Source organism: Lithobates pipiens, unplaced genomic scaffold, assembly GCF_037356315.1.
Source record: "Lithobates pipiens isolate NorthernLeopardFrog02 unplaced genomic scaffold, aLitPip1_a1.2 Scaffold_18, whole genome shotgun sequence".
Lineage (NCBI taxonomy): Eukaryota > Metazoa > Chordata > Amphibia > Anura > Ranidae > Lithobates > Lithobates pipiens.
This window is the reverse complement of record NW_027507758.1, coordinates 521,374,993-521,392,223: the sequence shown is the minus strand read 5'-3', so window position 1 is coordinate 521,392,223 and position 17,231 is coordinate 521,374,993. Positions and strand designations below refer to the sequence as shown.

Here is a 17,231-nt window from a genome sequence, read left to right as displayed (position 1 = left end):
AGGGTAGACACATTCACACTTGGTGGTTTTGGTTCACTAATAATAAGAAAGAAGTGCAACGAAGATCTGGTCACATGGACATCATTACTCGCATCTCATGTAGACTTTATATGCACAGTTTAAAGTTTCATTTTATTTCTCACGCATTGTATACATTAGTTAGTGATGTTATTTGTTGTGTTTCCATATAAAAAAGAGGAATGAAAGATCTGGTCATGTGTATATATATGTTACTCTTTTCTTATGTGGACTTTACATGCAGTTTGAATTTTAGATATTATTTCATAGTTTCATAGTTAGTAAGGTTGAATAAAGACACCAGTCCAACCTGAGTGAGGGTCTACAATTGCCCCTGTACATTGCACACTCACATCGGTCCCTACCCTCAAAGAGCCCACAATCCAAGGTCCTCATTCATATACTAGGGCCAATTTTGGACAGAATTCAATTAACCTACCTGCATGTCTTTGGATTGTGGGAGGAAACCGGAGTACCCGGAGGAAACCCACGCAGGCACAGGGAGAACATGCAAACTCCAGGCAGGTAGTGTCGTGGCTGGGATTTGAACCAGCGACCCTTCTTACTGCTAGATGAGTGCTAACCACTACACCACTGTCTCGCACATTGTATAGGTCAAAGATATATTTGGATTTTCTCCTTTCTTCTAGCGCTACACTTTCTATATTTAAGTTGCAGTCATGTTCACTGCTCTAAGCACACTACACATCCCACAGTCTATAATCTCTAGTCCATCTTGGGAGAGGGTGGCTACATTCCTACATACAGTGAGACCATGGAGAATGAACGTAGCCAGTAGCCAATAGGAAGTCAGATCACAGCAGCAAAAAAAAAAAAAAACACACAAGAAAAATAACTGAGATTGGGAGAAGGCTGAGAGCAACAGAATGTACTTAAAGCGGAGCTCCACCCAATAGGGGAAGCGGGTACCTGGTTTTGACAGGTACCCGCTCACACTTCAGGCTCAGTTCACTGCGAAGAACTGAGCCAGAAGTTTGCCCCCCCCCAGCAGCCGGCCCATTCACAAAACACAGCGAGCTTCATGCATGCGGGAGGTGGAGCTGCTCCTATTGACATCACCTGCCACTATCTTGGCTTAAGTGCGAGCCCACTATGCATTTCTCCAGATGTTCGTGAGTTTAATTGAACATGCTCATTAACAAGTGGTTTAATGTGAGTGTTTTATTTGCTTATAATAAAAAGTCTAGTGGTTTGCTACAGAGAGCACTATTAATCTTTTATGTTTTATTCTTAGGCCTCATGCACACTGCTGCTGGTAAACGGACATTTAGGAGCAGGTGGGCCTTTTTTGTTTTTCAGCTGCTCCTGAACTCTCCTCTATGTTATCTTATCAGTACATGTACACAGGGTCATTTATAGTCATTTCTAGGCAGTTGAGTTTAGAATTGTTTGGAAAGCAAAATAAAATGAGTCCAGGACGGATGTTCAGAGGCATTTGAAACGCCAAATGCCTGTAGCAGCTTGTAAACGCGTGTAAACGCAGTAAGGCCCCATGTACACGGCATGTTTTTACAACCTCTCTTGAACAATTTAACTTGACAGATAGTAACCCATGTTTAAAATGTCAGTTTTGCCGCGTTTACATGCCACGTTTGCGTTTAGAAGCATTTCAAGGAATTGGATGTAGGACTTCTGGACGAAGATCAGTGGGAGGAAGCCCTACAGTCAGTGGCCATATGCTCTCTAAACGTGACACAAAGGTTGAGACAACTATATACTTTGTTGAGAGTATACTACACGCCTCACAGATTGCATAGCATGGGACTGCTGCCCACTCCTATGTGCACTAGATATAAAAAGGGACCATGGGGAATTGATACACATGCTCTGGTACTGCCCGAAACTGCATGTGTATTGGAGGGGGTGATAGACACTTTGAACACAGTGTTCCAGGTGTCGGTCCCATTGGACCCTAGGAGTTGCATTCTGAATTTGCTAGACGAACTGGAGTGGGAATTTCATAACAGAGAGGCCCTCTCTATGGCCCTCTTTATGGCTCGCAAATTGATAATGTTACATTGGAAGTCTGATTTGCCCCCTTTGGTTAAGGAATGGACTACTGCACTAGGCAATACACCAAGAATGGAAAAAGTCATATACCAGCATAGAGGATGCTCTAAAAAAATTTAAGAACTCTGGGAACCATGGCTGGGAACCCCAGGATTTGCTTTGGAGGACCTAGTCATGGATAGACTTTTGAGACTTAATATGGGCTAAAGGTACTACTCAATTTGGACTATCACTGGTTTGAGGTGGGCGAGTCAATCTGCCATAGAATATTGGCAGGGAGTGCTGTGGAACATCGTTATAGATGCATGATATTTGGTGATGGTAACTATACTACTGGGAAAAAGGCACGGATTTTACTACGTTTGGAAATTTACCTACTTGCTATATATGATTTAATTGTGGATTCTTGGACTGTATGTGTTTAATACCAAATAAAACATTTTTTTCTGGATAAAAAAAAAAAGATATTTTATATACACACACACACACACACACACACACACACACACACACACACTTTAGAGAGAGATTCTTTTTAAATGGCCAAAAGCGAAAAACGCCTATAGACGAAACGCAGCTAATCACGGGTTACCGCGTTTAGCATCTGAAACACCGGGAACTTTAGGGTCTGAAACCATTTTTTTGCTTTAGAAGAAATGCTGTTAAAACGCAACTGCCAAAAAATGGCAATAAACGAGACTGTGTACATGGTCACATATGATAACATTGAATGAGTTCAGGGGCAGTTGAAAAAAGCGCCCAACCGCCTCTGAACATACGTTTAGCAGCTTCCCGTGTACATGGGGCCTTACTCACATTTAACTGCGTTTCGTTTACAGGCCTTTTTAATGGAGAAACGTTTTTGACTATTTTCATTGTAAAAAACGTTCTAACCCCAAACGCAGCACAACGGACATTTTTAAACGTCGGTTACTATCTGTCACGTTAAATAGTTCAGAAGGTTTTAAATCGTCCCGCGTACATGAATACTTATGTGACCCGCATTGTGTCAGCCTTTTGAAACCAGACGCTTCTGAATAATTACACCCGGCAGAGGGACAAGCCTTATGGACCATTCTGTTTACTCAGGGGTCAAAAATTGAGGCGAGCGGCCAGTCTCTGTGTACTTGACATTCTGATCAGTCGCATGATAAAAACACACAAAAAAAACATGTTTACTATGCCAATATATGAATCGTGATATACTGTACATTAATCTATGTATGCATAACATTAAAAGTAGGATTCAGCGCTCTACAAAAGGAGGGACACAAACTGTATAAAAGCTGCTATAATCTTCAAAAATTGTATAAACCTTAATGAGAAAGACAAAATAAATTCACCATGTTTTTAAAAATATATTCATATTCGGTGAGTATCAGCTGAAGGCAACCACATATAAGGACAAGTAATAGAATCTATGAACAAAAAACAGTGAGAGTATGAAAACTATTCTCTCCGCTGATCCACGAAAAGCCTTTTCTCTTATGATTTTTCATTGGAAACGAAGACAGATCGTAGAACTATATGTTCTATTTTTCAATGCTTAACAGTCGGCATGAGATGAAATGATGAAAGCAAAAACACCATGCTGGACAGCTCCCATGTGGTGTCATTTAAATGAAGAGTACAGAGCGAGTCTACACATTCAATAAGCACGCTGCATGATGAGTGAATGAAAGGGAGTTGTATCTAGTTCATTATTGTGACCAGCATCACTCTTCTTTCTTACACTGTGGGCACAGAACAACCAGCAGGGTAGATTTATGACAAACATAATCCAAGCAGAGACGACTCAATACTCAGAGATGACACTAGAAAGCCAAACAGTTATGAGTCAAGATGAAAGAACCAGAGGGATTTGAAACCACCGACCGCTGCAACGTGTTGCAAGGGATATACATAGTGGGGGAATTCAATAAAGCTGCTTTTCCCCTTCTCTTGTATGAATCCCTTGTTATACAGCACCAAATTCATGAATAATTTGTGACACTTTTGGTTCTGACAGCAACTCATGCACCAAATTCAGGTAATTCTGAATTACGCGACTTTTACATTGTGTCACATTAAGGGCGCCAAATGGAAAAGTGAAGCTAATTAAGAGCAACTCTCTTTGTCGTACTATGAGAAAAACTGTCTCAGACACAATCTCCAAAGTGTCTCACATGCATTCTAAAAGTGCCTGCACCACCATTTATGAATATCAGGGAGTGTGCCTATGGTGACAACTGATCTTGTTAGTGTGATAAGTTGTCATATTAACAAATGGCAGAAGGTAATAAAAAATAAAGTAAAAAAACAAACACAAACTTCTGGGCCCACAACCCCACACCTATACTTACCAAAGCCCCATCTCAATCCAGCGATGTGCATGAGAGCAGCGGCTCTCCCGGCTCTTTCACTCCTCATTAGCTCACACATACAGTGAGCCAATGAGGAGAGAGTGGAAGCGGGCCAAGCCATGCTCTGTATGTTAATGGACCAAGTCCTTTCACAATAGTGCTGGTCGGGAGCAAGTCTGCTTGAGTGCCTCCACAACAAGAGGTTGGCTCTTGGGGTGCACTCGTGGGGGGGAGAAGCCAGGGCCACCGACAGGAGACCAAAAAAAGAAGAGGATCGGGCAGCTCTATGCAATACCATTACACAGAGTAGGTAAGTAGAACACATTTACCATGAATCACTTTAAGGCTAACCAGTCAACAGGGTTAGAGTGGCCAAAAAGAGTTGGCCTGGTGGGCAGAAACAAATCTTGCCCTGGCTGTGTTGGAAGAGCATCACCCCCTAGGGCTGTATGTGCCTTATTCTGCCTGCAGATGGAATTCTCTTCTTACTAGGGTCTGGCTAGGAGATGCAATAGAATACAGTATGTAGTCAAGTCTCAACTGTCGCATGCATTGTACAAGTCACTCCAACCATAGACTTTGAACATGTTTATGGAGCTCTTCAGCTCAGTGCCCATTTTTACAACCACTGCTGGTGGTTTTTAAATTGGGTTAGTGGTTTCCTATTTAAAAAAAAAAAAAAAAAGTATGGCCAAAGCTTTTCTGGCCATACTTCCCTTGTGGGTCACAGGCGTGCAATTAATTTTAGAGGGGCAGAGTGGAGAGCGGTGGTGTCACTGCTCTCTGCTCAGAACAGGCTGAGAACTGAGCAATCAGCGATCGTGTGACTGCTTGGCTCTGGTCTTGGAGTTGACGTGGGACAGCTGCAGCATGTAGGCGAGTATGTACGTTTATTTTTTTAAATCTCACACTTCTCCTATAACATCCAGTATATGCCATTTACCCAAGGAACGGTCAATGAGGCAATGCTCAAACTATTTACTGACCTGACCTATTAGGTGGTTTTCTATTGACACACTGTTAGAAGATTACGAAAATTGTGCCAAGAATGCCATTATTGGCCAGTAAAAAACCCTCAATAGATAGTGGGGCAGTGGGTCATCAGGGATTAAAATCCAAATCAAGTTTTCACATAAAAGTAAATATATCAGCTGGTGTACTGAACTGTTTCTAAAGCTCAAATGGGCAGACAGGTTCATGTTAAAACGCAGTCATTCAGAAATGCCTGCATACATCTGCGCCATCTTCTACAGCAGCCCTAGAACAACAAAACCCAGGAAGCTATACTAAGCATATACAGTATCTTTCTCATGGGACTTTAGCACCAGCTGTTGCAGGAATCCAGTGTATTCTTATGGCTGGATTTATAGGTGGAAGTGGATAGTTGCGTTTGCTCAGCAAAGCAATCAAATTGGACATTTTAACTTAGGGGTGTACTCACTTTTGTTGCCAGCAGTTTAGACATGAATGGCTGTGCGTTGAGTTATTTTGAGAGGACAGCAAATTTACACTGTTTTACAAGCTGTACACTCACTACTTTACACTTTGCTACAATATAATTTCTTCAGTGTTGTCACATGAAAAGATATGATAAAATATTTAAAAAAACATGAGGGGTGTACTCACTTTTGGGAGATACTGTAACTTCAGCAAAGGAATCAGCATATTGGCCCATTCCATGCCGTGCAACACAATTGGTCCAAATTCTACCAAAGTTATGGGCTGTCCAATAGTGAGGAGCGGAGGACTAAAGATGGAAGGCCAAGTGCCAATGTCCTAACTAAATGTGGTATTTACCTATTAGAGCACCTTTGGTTTCAAGTGATTGGTGTTTCACTAAAGAGGACTAGACATCTCTGGGACTCATTCTTCATTAAAAATTCAGTTTAGGGGAATCTCATAGAATTTCTACTGACTTTACAAATCTGTAGATCCTTTACCTAGTGGATATCTGTATATCTGAAAAACCAATCTAAAGGTAGATTGAAAAAAAAAAAAAAAAAGCAATCAGTTAAAAGCAAGGCCTCATCCACACAGAAATCAGTGCTAGCTGCAGCAAGAATAAAGCGCATTCTTATGGCTGGATTCACAGGTGGATGTGGATAGTTGCGCAATGATCGATCATCCATCTCTGGCGCAGGTAATCCTTCCATGTGTCATTGCATTTGTACACCTGCAAACAGCTGTGACTATTGTCAGGATTTGATTGCTTTGCTGAGCAGACGCAACTATCCACTTCCACCTATAAATCCAGCCATAAGAATACACTGGATTCTTGCAACAGCTGGTGCTAAAGTCCCATGTGAATGAGGCCGAAAAGCTACCAAATATGTATATTGTTTTCAGTACCTAATGACATGCACTGGGGGAAAAAAAGCAATAAGGCACCATCACTGTGCTGCAAAAGGTGATGAAACAAGGTAACTAAAACATGTAATAATGAGGGTACAATAATTTACATTAGGCGGATAACATTCATGTATACAAAAAAAAAAAAAAAAAAAAAATTGTTATTCTGTTTATTTTCATTGATTTAGGGCCCGTAAGATAAAAATACGGTAAGCAAACTGTACCTCAAGCATTATTATTATAGGAATCACAGCAAGTACATTATCATTCCACAATCGCTGCACAAAGTATCCAGAGAATGAAATATATCTAGCTTACCAGGTTTTTAAAAAGTGCAGCCAGTTCCTTGGTGAAGACAGAGAATTTCAGGAAAGCTGTCCCCAAGTCCGGGTCATCTCGGCAGACACAATTGCTTCCGAATTTTTCCAGTGCTTGTGTATACTGTTCTTCATTCTCAACGTGAGCTAAAGGGAAATAACAAAAATGTATTAAACAAAACACATAAAGCACTTCCAAAGTCTATTATAGTCTATGCAGCTGTTTATGGGTCGATGTAAGAGTATAATGGAGATCCAGATAAAGTAGATTTTGGAACGATTTGTACTTTGTGTTAATGGCTACTTTTAATCTTTTACAGAAGCAGGGCTTTGCCTTAGGTCTAATGAAAATCTATACTACCAAAAAAAATAAAATCACAAGAAAATAAATACTACCCTGCCTGTCCTAATCTTTAGCAACCTTCCAGCAATGCTAACTGGTTCCAATTCACCAGTCATAGAGCAGCTTCTCAAAATGGGGTTGGGGAAGCCCCAGGGCTTTCTGAGAGGTAGCTAGGGGTTCCTTGAGCAAGGAGCATTTTTTTTAATTCTCACAAGCAACCACTGATACAATTTCTTTTATTTTAGTTACTGCATCTGTAAAAGGGATATTATTCCTACTGACCACCAATGTAAGGTGGCCTCTTTTCAGTGACTGCAAAATTAAGAAGAATTTACAATCACCACCAATGTAAGAATTATTCTCAAAGACCACCAGTTAAAGAGGTCCCTTCTATTGACCATCATTGTAAAGGGGGGCCCTTTTGCCCTTGACCAATATAAGCAGGTCCTTCTCCTGCTGATTGCCAATGTAAGAGGCTCTTCTCCAATGACCACCAAAGTAAACTGGCACTACACCACTGACCTAAAAACTGAGACATCAGGGGTATGTTTAGACCCCTGATATTTCAAAGTCCCCCAACAGGGCTGTTAAAAAAAAAAAAAAAACAACATTGTAAAAAGGAAAAAAATAGACATTTGTCCACTGCTCTACATACCAACACAGCCCACTTTTAAAGGTAGGCTAAGTTTTATATTTTTACGAAGACGACGAAGACGAAGACCGAACCCCAGCGATCTTTGATCTTTCTCTTGTTCAGGTAGATCTCCATGTCTCAAAAGTTTCCTATCCCTGCTCTAGATCATTATGTTTTTTTAATGCTTGCTCAGTAATACTGGTGAATATGAAATAAAAAAATTGGTAATACCACTAAATCTATTAATATAGCATCACGTTTTAAAATACTATAGATATCTGATGGAGCAATTGGGAAGCCTCAATAGCCAGGATATTCCGTTCTACAATCTCCAATTTAGTATCATCATTTTGGTAGAAAACTCAGAAGCTCAAATATTTTAAAACAGTCTCCAGAAAAATGTTAAGGAAAATTATGCTTGACCTGAATATTCTTGGGCCAGTCTTAAGTGCACCAAAATCAACAAGCACATTAGAAGCCCAAGAGTTAAGCCAGGCATAGATGGCGCAAATATTGGACAATTCCAGTTGAATCAGCCAAACTTTGAGCCATACGTGCCCCTGCAAACACCAAGTTGACCAAGCTGGGTGGGAAAATTATCAGCTGAACAGTGACCAACTCCAATCAGATGTAGTCACTGGTATTCTGAAAGCCATGGGAACTGCAAAACACAATTGAGAATACTTCAACCCCATTGTTTAGTGTGGATGGGGGAACTGATTGAGCTCTCCACACATAAGTCAGCCTTACATTAGAACATAAGAATTTTTTTAGCAAGAACACAAAAAACAAAAAAAAAAAAAAAAAACACAAGGATGAGGACACTAAATTGGGAGGATGTGCAATCAATTTTATGCTCATTTCTGAGACTGTCTGGCTAAAAGTGAACTGCTGTGCTCATTTTTAGAACTCTCATACCAGACACAATAGAATACATTTATTATAATGATTATTTTACTTGACAGAGGAAATGGCAGGCAACGGATTCATCAGAGTTTCTCATTTTAGAACTGTTACGTACTTAATCTGAAGCAGCAAAGATTGGAACTGTGCATAGCAGTAAAGAAAAGTCTCAGAGGAAGTCCATAGTTTGGACCTACATTATTTCTTTGCAGGTGTATTTCAACACAACAAATTTTCTAAGCTTTCCTACCAAACAGCAGCATCTTTGGGGCAGTTTGGGAGCGCTGTATTTAGCATTCCCAAAACACCCTGCCCATTGGAATGAATGGACAGCACTTTCAAATCGCCCGAAAAGCACTTTGAAAGCATTTCAAAATGGGCGTTTTTAATGGGGGTTAAAAGCACCCCGCTAGTGCTCGAAAAGCAGAGCAAAAGCGCAGCTTAAACAACGCTAAAGAGGCGCTTTGACACTAACAGCCAGCACATTCAGTGTGAAAGGGGTCTTACTATTAACTTCTTCTGTCTCAGCGGCCATACAGGGCTTGAATTTTAGCAGATTCTAAAGGAATGGACTAAAATTTGAGCCATGGATGGTGCTGTTGGTACCACCTGGCGCAACAATAGTCAGTTTCAACATTGAAGACGTCGGGTAGAAAATTATCAGCCAAGCAAGTTCAGGTATTCAGACAGTGGCAGGTGTCACAGTTGTCTGAATACAGCAGTCAGCAAGATAGATTTCTTCATCCAAGCTGGTTCGCATGATGGGAGAATTGATTGATTTTTGTTCAGCCCGCAAAGCTGAACAAGAGGAATCTAAGCAAATATGGCTATCCTTGGATTACTTTTTTTTTATCTCATTTAGTCTTCCAAAGCAAGTTTGAATCTGGTGGTTGTAATGAACTTTATTAGTAAGGACATTTTACGTTGGTATGTATGTGAAAGACAGTAGAGGATCAGCAGGGGGTGTGCTTTGGAATACCTCTCTTACCTCATAAGCAAGGGTTCTCAGAATAGAACATCAGATTACCAACAATAGAGCGGTTAGTTAAACACTAAGGCCAGGTTCATACTATTGCCAGATCCATCTCATAGCCGGGGTCTGGTGCGTCCTAGTTCACCATTTCAGGTCAGATTTCAGCCCGAATTTTGGGCTTTTTGTGCAAAAACACACCAGATCTGCAGCGGAGATACGTGAGCCAGCTCCTGCTATTGCGAATTGGATGCAGAGAACCCGCATACATTTTGCAATGCTGTGTGTGAACCCGGCCTAACATGACATATGGATGGAAACCAACTTATGGAGCAGGTAGGCTGCACTCCCTTTATTCATCTCAAGACTTAATTATCATTTTACTGCTAAAGCTGAAGTTTAGGGATGTCAATTTTTACAAGCTTGCTTGGAACAATGCAAGTACGCATGTGCCATACGTGGCTAATCCCTGTGGAAACTGGAAATCACTGTAGTCTGCACCACTACTCAGGTGATTACAACTAGTTTCTGGATACCATGCTGAGCGGTTGCCCTGCTGCTTACTCAACACTGGATGTTGCTCTCTTGGCATATGCGACATTCGGGAACACTTGCCATTTTGTCAAAGAGTGCAAAGCTATCACTGACTGGATGAGAGCGAGAGGCAGGGTGGTGACATCACGCCCCTCACTTCATCCAATTAGAGAACATTAAGGCCATGTACACATGGTCGGACTTTCCGACGGAAAATGTACGATCGGACTGTGTTGTCAGAAATTCCGATCACGTTTGGGCTTCAGACTTTTTCCACTGGAATTTCCGACACGTTTGAGATCTGGATCTAACATTTTCAGACAACAAAATCCGACAACAAAATCCGATTGTTTGTATGCAATACAAATTTGGGCCAAAATCTGTTGGAAAAAATCAGTACAGGGTATATGAACTCAATGAAAAAAATGCAACATGTTCTCTGAATGGCACCCATGCCGAGTTGGTGACCTCCTGTGTACATTTAGCAGCAGGACAGCCACTCGGCACAGGTCCCAGAAGCCATCGTATGTTACATGCATACTTTCATTGGTCCAAGATGGATTCATTTAACTATAGAAAATTTCCGAACCTAAAATTCAACTTTAAAATGTTATAACTAAATTAATTTAAAGAACTGTAAAATTTAATCAAAACAGTTTCCACTAATTTTTTCTTTGGAGTCAGCGTCCAGCCTGTTAACTACATTGCTTCAGTCTAAAGCAAGGGTCTCAAACTGGCAGCCCTCCAACTGTTGCAGAACTACAACTCCCATGAGGCTTTGCCAGGCTGAAAGTTACAAGCATGACTACCATAGGCAGAGGCACGATAGGCCTTGTAGTTCCTCAACAGCTGGAGGGCAATCAGTTTGAGACCCCTAGTCTAAATCAAAAGCTTTAGTAAAAGCATGGTTATCCAAGGAAAAGACTACAGAACACTTTCTTCACTCCTCATTTCAATTAAATATAAGACAGCGTCCTGTAGTCCTAACACACTTCTGAATAACACTGTCTGGGACATCACTGCAGATTTGCACGTTATTTCTGGCAGGGTCAACAGTTGCTCTTTGGCACCTAATAAAACGAATATAACCAATCACTTTCAAATGGTACATTTAACATACCAATGGGGAGCAAAAAAAAAAACGCAGCGACTCAGAGTTACATACTTTAACCAAGAATGCATATACATGTAGTAACGTCTTCAGCATATTAAAGGCTCAATATATATATTTTTTAAATAAACACTAAAATTATGTACTGTATACCGTAATTAAGACTATACCAAGGACGCATATTTTACTGAAAAGGTGCCCCATGTTACAATCTCTGAAAGTCACACATTTAGGTTAGAAAAAATAAAAAATATATCCCAGAGATGATCTAGAGTAATGCAAAAAAATCCTTATGAAACACGGTATGACTTGTTTCAGCAGAGAAAACAATTCCTTTCTGAGCCTTAAATCTCGGATAATGTGGATTTGGAGCTCTGACTTTGTAATCTGCACGTCTGGTCTGAGTCAGGGACTGACTGAAGCCAGCGCCAGCTAGGCAACTTCCATTTTTATAAAGACTATGACAGCCTCTATTTTTCCCCTTGGCCTGGGTTTTCACATTTAAGTGTTTCGGAAAAGGTATGCAAAAATTGCAAATTGCATTTTTTGTTTATTTGAATGGGCTGCCCTACGCACGACAAAGCTTTTTTTTTTTTCAGGGCAGAGCTTCACTTTTTTACACTTTTGGGGTTTGCTATTAACAATGAATGGCAACGCAAGTACATCCTCCATTTTTTCACACAATTTCTAAACTGCCCAATTTTGTGCACGTCAGCACAACATTAAAGTGGTTTGGTACCTAAAAATGAAAGTTCATGTTATTAAAATCAACAGATAGCATACTTACCTAAACGAACCCTGAAAAAAAAAAATATTATTTACTTACCTTTTATTTCTGATGTTTCAGCTGACTTCCGGGTTGTCCTCCCGTGGGAGTAGGCGTGGCTATCGTCCTCGCAATGGTCCCTGGGAAATTTCCCAAGAATCCATGGGGGACAATGAAAGTTTTTCTTTCCTTGTCACTGCTCTCACTGAGCATGTGCAAGATGGAGCGGAGCATGCTGGGAGCCAGACATCATCATATACCAGGAAGTAAATGCCTGTGGGCTTCAGACGCCCACAGTTAAAATGGAAAACGCCAGAGCAGGTTTTTATAAGTCATCCTGAGGAAAAGATTCGTCGCGCCGGGGGTCAAATAAACGCCGGACGTGGATGCCAATCGAAGGTAGCACTCGCCCACCAGTGAGACAGGTAAGAAAAAAATAAAAAAAAGAGCGGAATCCCTCTTTAAGAGGTTGATTTACTAAAGCTGGAGCGTACGTCATTGGTTTCTATGCAGCGGTGCATGGTACACACATTTTTTTCGTTCTCCCTCACTAAGCTGGTGTATTCTGACCCCCCACCAGAGCACTTGGGTCAGCTCTCTCTGCCATTGGCTGAGAGCGCTGATCGGGAGCTGGTTGGCCACTGTCTGACTACAGAATGCACATCTGACAGAACCAGGCCAAAGGGCTGGCTTCTTTTGGACCAACCTACATACACAGCCCAAAGTTTACCTGTAGGAAAAATGAATATCTCCTAAGCATGCACTTCGTTTAGGAGATATTCTAGCGAACATCATCCTGTTACGTTAATGGAGAAAGCGCTCTGAAGAGACATCATTTTGCCCTTCCTTCAGAGCTGTGTGCCATGGCTGAGATTCCCATGCACCATCGCAGCTTGGCCATTCAAGCAGCCGCAGGCCGCAAACCCAGAAGGAAGACCGGGTAAAGATTGGAAAATGCTGCAGCGGTGACAGCTCGCCACTGGAGGGTTTTGTTTTAAGAGAAGTCTTTAATAATGTGCTAGTATTTGGTGCAGATTAGCACATTATGATATTGCCTTGTTTTCTTTTACAAAAGTTTATGAATGCTTTAAGCCAAATCCACCTTCATTTGTGTCTCACAGGCTCCCCCTCCAAGACACTGCAGCTCACATTAGGAGGGTTTCAGCAATAGAAGCGCTGCAGCCAATCCAGAAATCAGTGGGCAGGACTAGGTGTGGTCCGGTGCTGATTGACAAGCTACAGGCTTGTGAATTGGCAGCGATAAATCTGATCGCCATGCCCCCCTGCAACATTTTTTCATTTCACAATAGTGTAAGCATATACAGCCCACATGATCGTGACAAATTCAGCAGCAGCGCAGCATCGTTATCACCCCATCACTGAAAGCTGCAGTAGGTGGACTTCACTAGCAAACCAAGCCGGTATTTGGGGGACTTTGCTGGGAGACTACGAGAAAAAGAAACGCATGTGCACTAACAAATTGCTTTATGATTTTACTACATGGTCACTTAGACAAATCTTTATTTAATATTCAAAGATACCAGCATAGTTTTAAGTGGCGAGTGTCATGCCAGCATCTTAAATAGTCCATGAAGAATATGATTAATTTATGAATTCGCATCGCTCAGTTGGCTGTCTGGGTATTGACACATCTCTGACACACGTAAGCGCTTGAATAAATGATCGTGATTGGCGAGGCTGTGCTATTTTTAAAGTGGAGTAGTAGTGAAATGAGTATGTCTCCAGGATCCCAGGAGAGAACAAGCGCTGGAAGAAATACCAAGGGCAATGAATGTAGGATCCATTAAAAGAAAATAATTATAAATATTAAAACCAAAGTGAACTTTAGGTTTAAAATGGGACAAATACTATTCAGATGCATCAAATCAAAAAGGTGTTCAAAATCTTTGGTTCGTGTCACATTAGTAATCCTGTTGCTACTAAGAAATCACCATTGACAGAATCGCTATGCAGGGCAGCGAAACGCTCATTTGGCACACCTTTACCTGTTGGATAATTGAGGCATCGCTCTCTCTCTCTCGGATGACTTAAATATATGGATCAAAATGCAGCTTGTTCAGCATGAGCCAACCAAATACGGATCCATGTATGGGCACCCTACACAGGGCGTTATCGATATTCTTGTACAACCAGCCTGTCTGCTTTTCCCTAAACGTTTAGTGCCACTAGCTACAGCCGGCAACTTTGATCATTGTGTTCTGCCGGGAGGGAACACTTTGTGCCAGGAGGGAACACTTTGTGCCAGGAGAACTTGATAGCGTTGCAGGAGGGATTCCTCCAACGCTGACTGTGTTGATGAGGAAATCAAGCTAGTTTCTTTACTTCCACCCATGGTGGAAGGAAAGAAAATTGCACAACAGACAGTATGGCCTGCTAGTTAGCATATTTTTGTCAAAGGGAGCGATGCCAGACAGTTAAGGAGCAGCACATACCAGCAGGTGAGTGTTTTACCTGCACCTTTTGGCACTCCCGTCACTGGGGAGTCGCTAGTTTATCAAGATCCCTACAATATGTTTTCTTTAAAAGCAGCAACATCTTGAGTAGTAGAGTCTGTGCTCTGCCAGCATGCTGTAAAGAAGGACCCTTGCTTCTAAATGCTCATATATGTAGGAGTCTTCCATCTTAAGTTCATTACAGTCCAGCCAGACGTGCCATCCCATCAGCTTTTTTTTTCCCTCTTCATCTCATAAAATCTAACACCTTTCACACTTGGGCGTTTTTCAGGCGCTTTTGGGCTAAAAATAGCACCTGTAAAGTGCCGGCAAAATGGCTCCCCTGCAGTCTGTGAAAGCCCGAGTGCTTTCACAATGAGGCGATGCGCTGGCAGGATGTTAAAAAAAAGTCCTGCAAACAGCACCTTTGGAGTGGTGTACACTGCTCCTCCACCACTCCTGCCCATTGAAATGAATGGGAACCACTGCTGACGTGCATGCAATGCGATTTGGCAGCGGCGCTTCACGGGTGCATTTAACCCCTTCCTCGGCCGCTAGGTGGGTTATAAATGCCCAGCTAGCAGCCGAATAGCGCCGATAAAATTACGGTAAAGCGTCGCTAAAACTAGCAGCGTTTTACAGTCAACGCCTGTCCGCTCCAATGTGAAAGCAGCCTTCAAGTGGTTGTAAACCCATTACGACCACTTTGACCTACAGGTAAGCCTAGATTAAGGCTTACCTGTAGGCCCAAGAAATATCCGTGTAGGTTTAGGAGATATGTGCGAAAATACAGGCACCACACTGAGGGCGCCCATGTCAATGGCGATATGCCACGAGTGGCGGCTCCCGTGCACATGCGCGGGAGTGATGTCATCGCAGCTTCGTTGAATGAAAGCGACAGAGCAGCGAGACCCGCTGAGAAGATGAATGCTCCAGACTACAGGGGACAGCAGTGACATCGCTGGCTCCTGTGTCAGGTAAGTGACACATAATGGACTACTATGCGATGCATAGTAGTCCATTATGCTTTACCTTTGCAGGGAATCAAAGAGGAAGTAAATCCATCAGGGTTTACTTCCTCTTTCAGTAATAAGCGATACAGAAAATTTCTTGCATTTAAACATTTATTAAACAAAACAAACCTCCAATCAGTTCACTTGTACGTATAATTTAGATTAAAAAACAAACTATATATTAAATATTAAAATACACAAAAACAGGTAATCAAAACTTTTGGCCGAAAAAATTAAAAAAAAATTGGCTAACTTTACCGTTTTTTTAAATCAGTGTATTTTTTCCCCAAAAAATTGTGTTTGAAACACCTGCGCAAATGCTGTGTGACATAAAATATTGCAACAACCGCTATTTTATTCCCTAGGGTCTCTGCTAAAAATATATATATAATTTTTGGGTGTTCCAAGTGATTTTGTAGCAGAAAATACAGGGTTTTTACTTGTAAGCAACAAGTGTCAGAAAAGATTTAGTCTTTAAATGGTTAAACTGAGAACTCACACACAGCCCAGTTCATTCATAAGTGTACACATTGTATCTCTTTGCTCTTTTCTTGGCAGACTGCCCAGAGGAAACAAGTCCACACAGAAGACTCAGGCAACTTGTATTGACTTCCATTACAGAAGTCATTTGCAAGTCGCGCTTATAATGGGCCTTTTTATCAGCACAATCGGCCGATGCCGATTAATTAAAAAACGCCAAATATTGGCCGATATATCGGTCGACCTCTAATATTAAATGCCTAAATGTGAGAACTTTAGGTGCTTATTTTGCTCTGCCATTATGAACCTGCATTCCATGAGGGAAATATGCATGTGTTAATAAAGCCTGGGGGGGGGGGGGCGCACAATGGGGTTGATTTACTAAAGGTAATATACTGTGTACTGCAAGTGCACATGCTCCAGAGCTTAGTAAATGAGGTAAAGCTTCACTTTGTAAAGAACACTCACTCAATCGCATGCAGGGAAATAAAAAAAATCATTTTTGCTTGCACATGATTGGATGATAGAAATCAGCAGAGCTTCCCCTCAGATCTAGAGCGACTGCACTAGCAGTGCACAGTATATTTGTCTTTAGTAAATTAACCTCCCTGTCATGGATGTACCCTGTCTTATTTATTGGTGTAACAAATTCTTAGTGCGGTTCTAAAGGCTGAAGGTATTCAACCTTCATGCATTCTCTGGAGGAAGGCAAACAAGAAAATAAAAAAAACTTATGTGCAGCTCTCCCCCCCCAATTATGCTTACCCAAGCCCGATCCCAATCCAACAAGGTGCATGAGAGAAGAGGCTCTCCCAGCACTCTGACTAGGTCAGGCACAGTAATGAGAGTCAATTACAGCCAGTGGGAAGGGAGCGGGGAGCAGGAGCAAGCCACGTGCACACACACGAGTGCCCCCATAGTAAGGGCTATGCTATGGGCACACTCAGCAGGGGGAGGCGACAGAAGC

General features: G+C 41.6%; 1 protein-coding gene across 4 annotated transcripts in view; it reads right to left on the bottom strand.

The window, feature by feature from the left end:
• ASAP2 (ArfGAP with SH3 domain, ankyrin repeat and PH domain 2) overlaps positions 1 to 17,231 on the bottom strand; it is a 356,358-nt gene that overhangs the window by 221,086 nt on the left and 118,041 nt on the right. For all 4 annotated transcript variants that reach the window (XM_077488750.1, XM_077488749.1, XM_077488751.1 and 1 more), the window contains exon 3: positions 7,059 to 7,204. In XM_077488750.1, the coding sequence (XP_077344876.1) occupies positions 7,059 to 7,204 (146 nt within the window). The remainder of the gene's footprint in view (positions 1 to 7,058; positions 7,205 to 17,231) is intronic.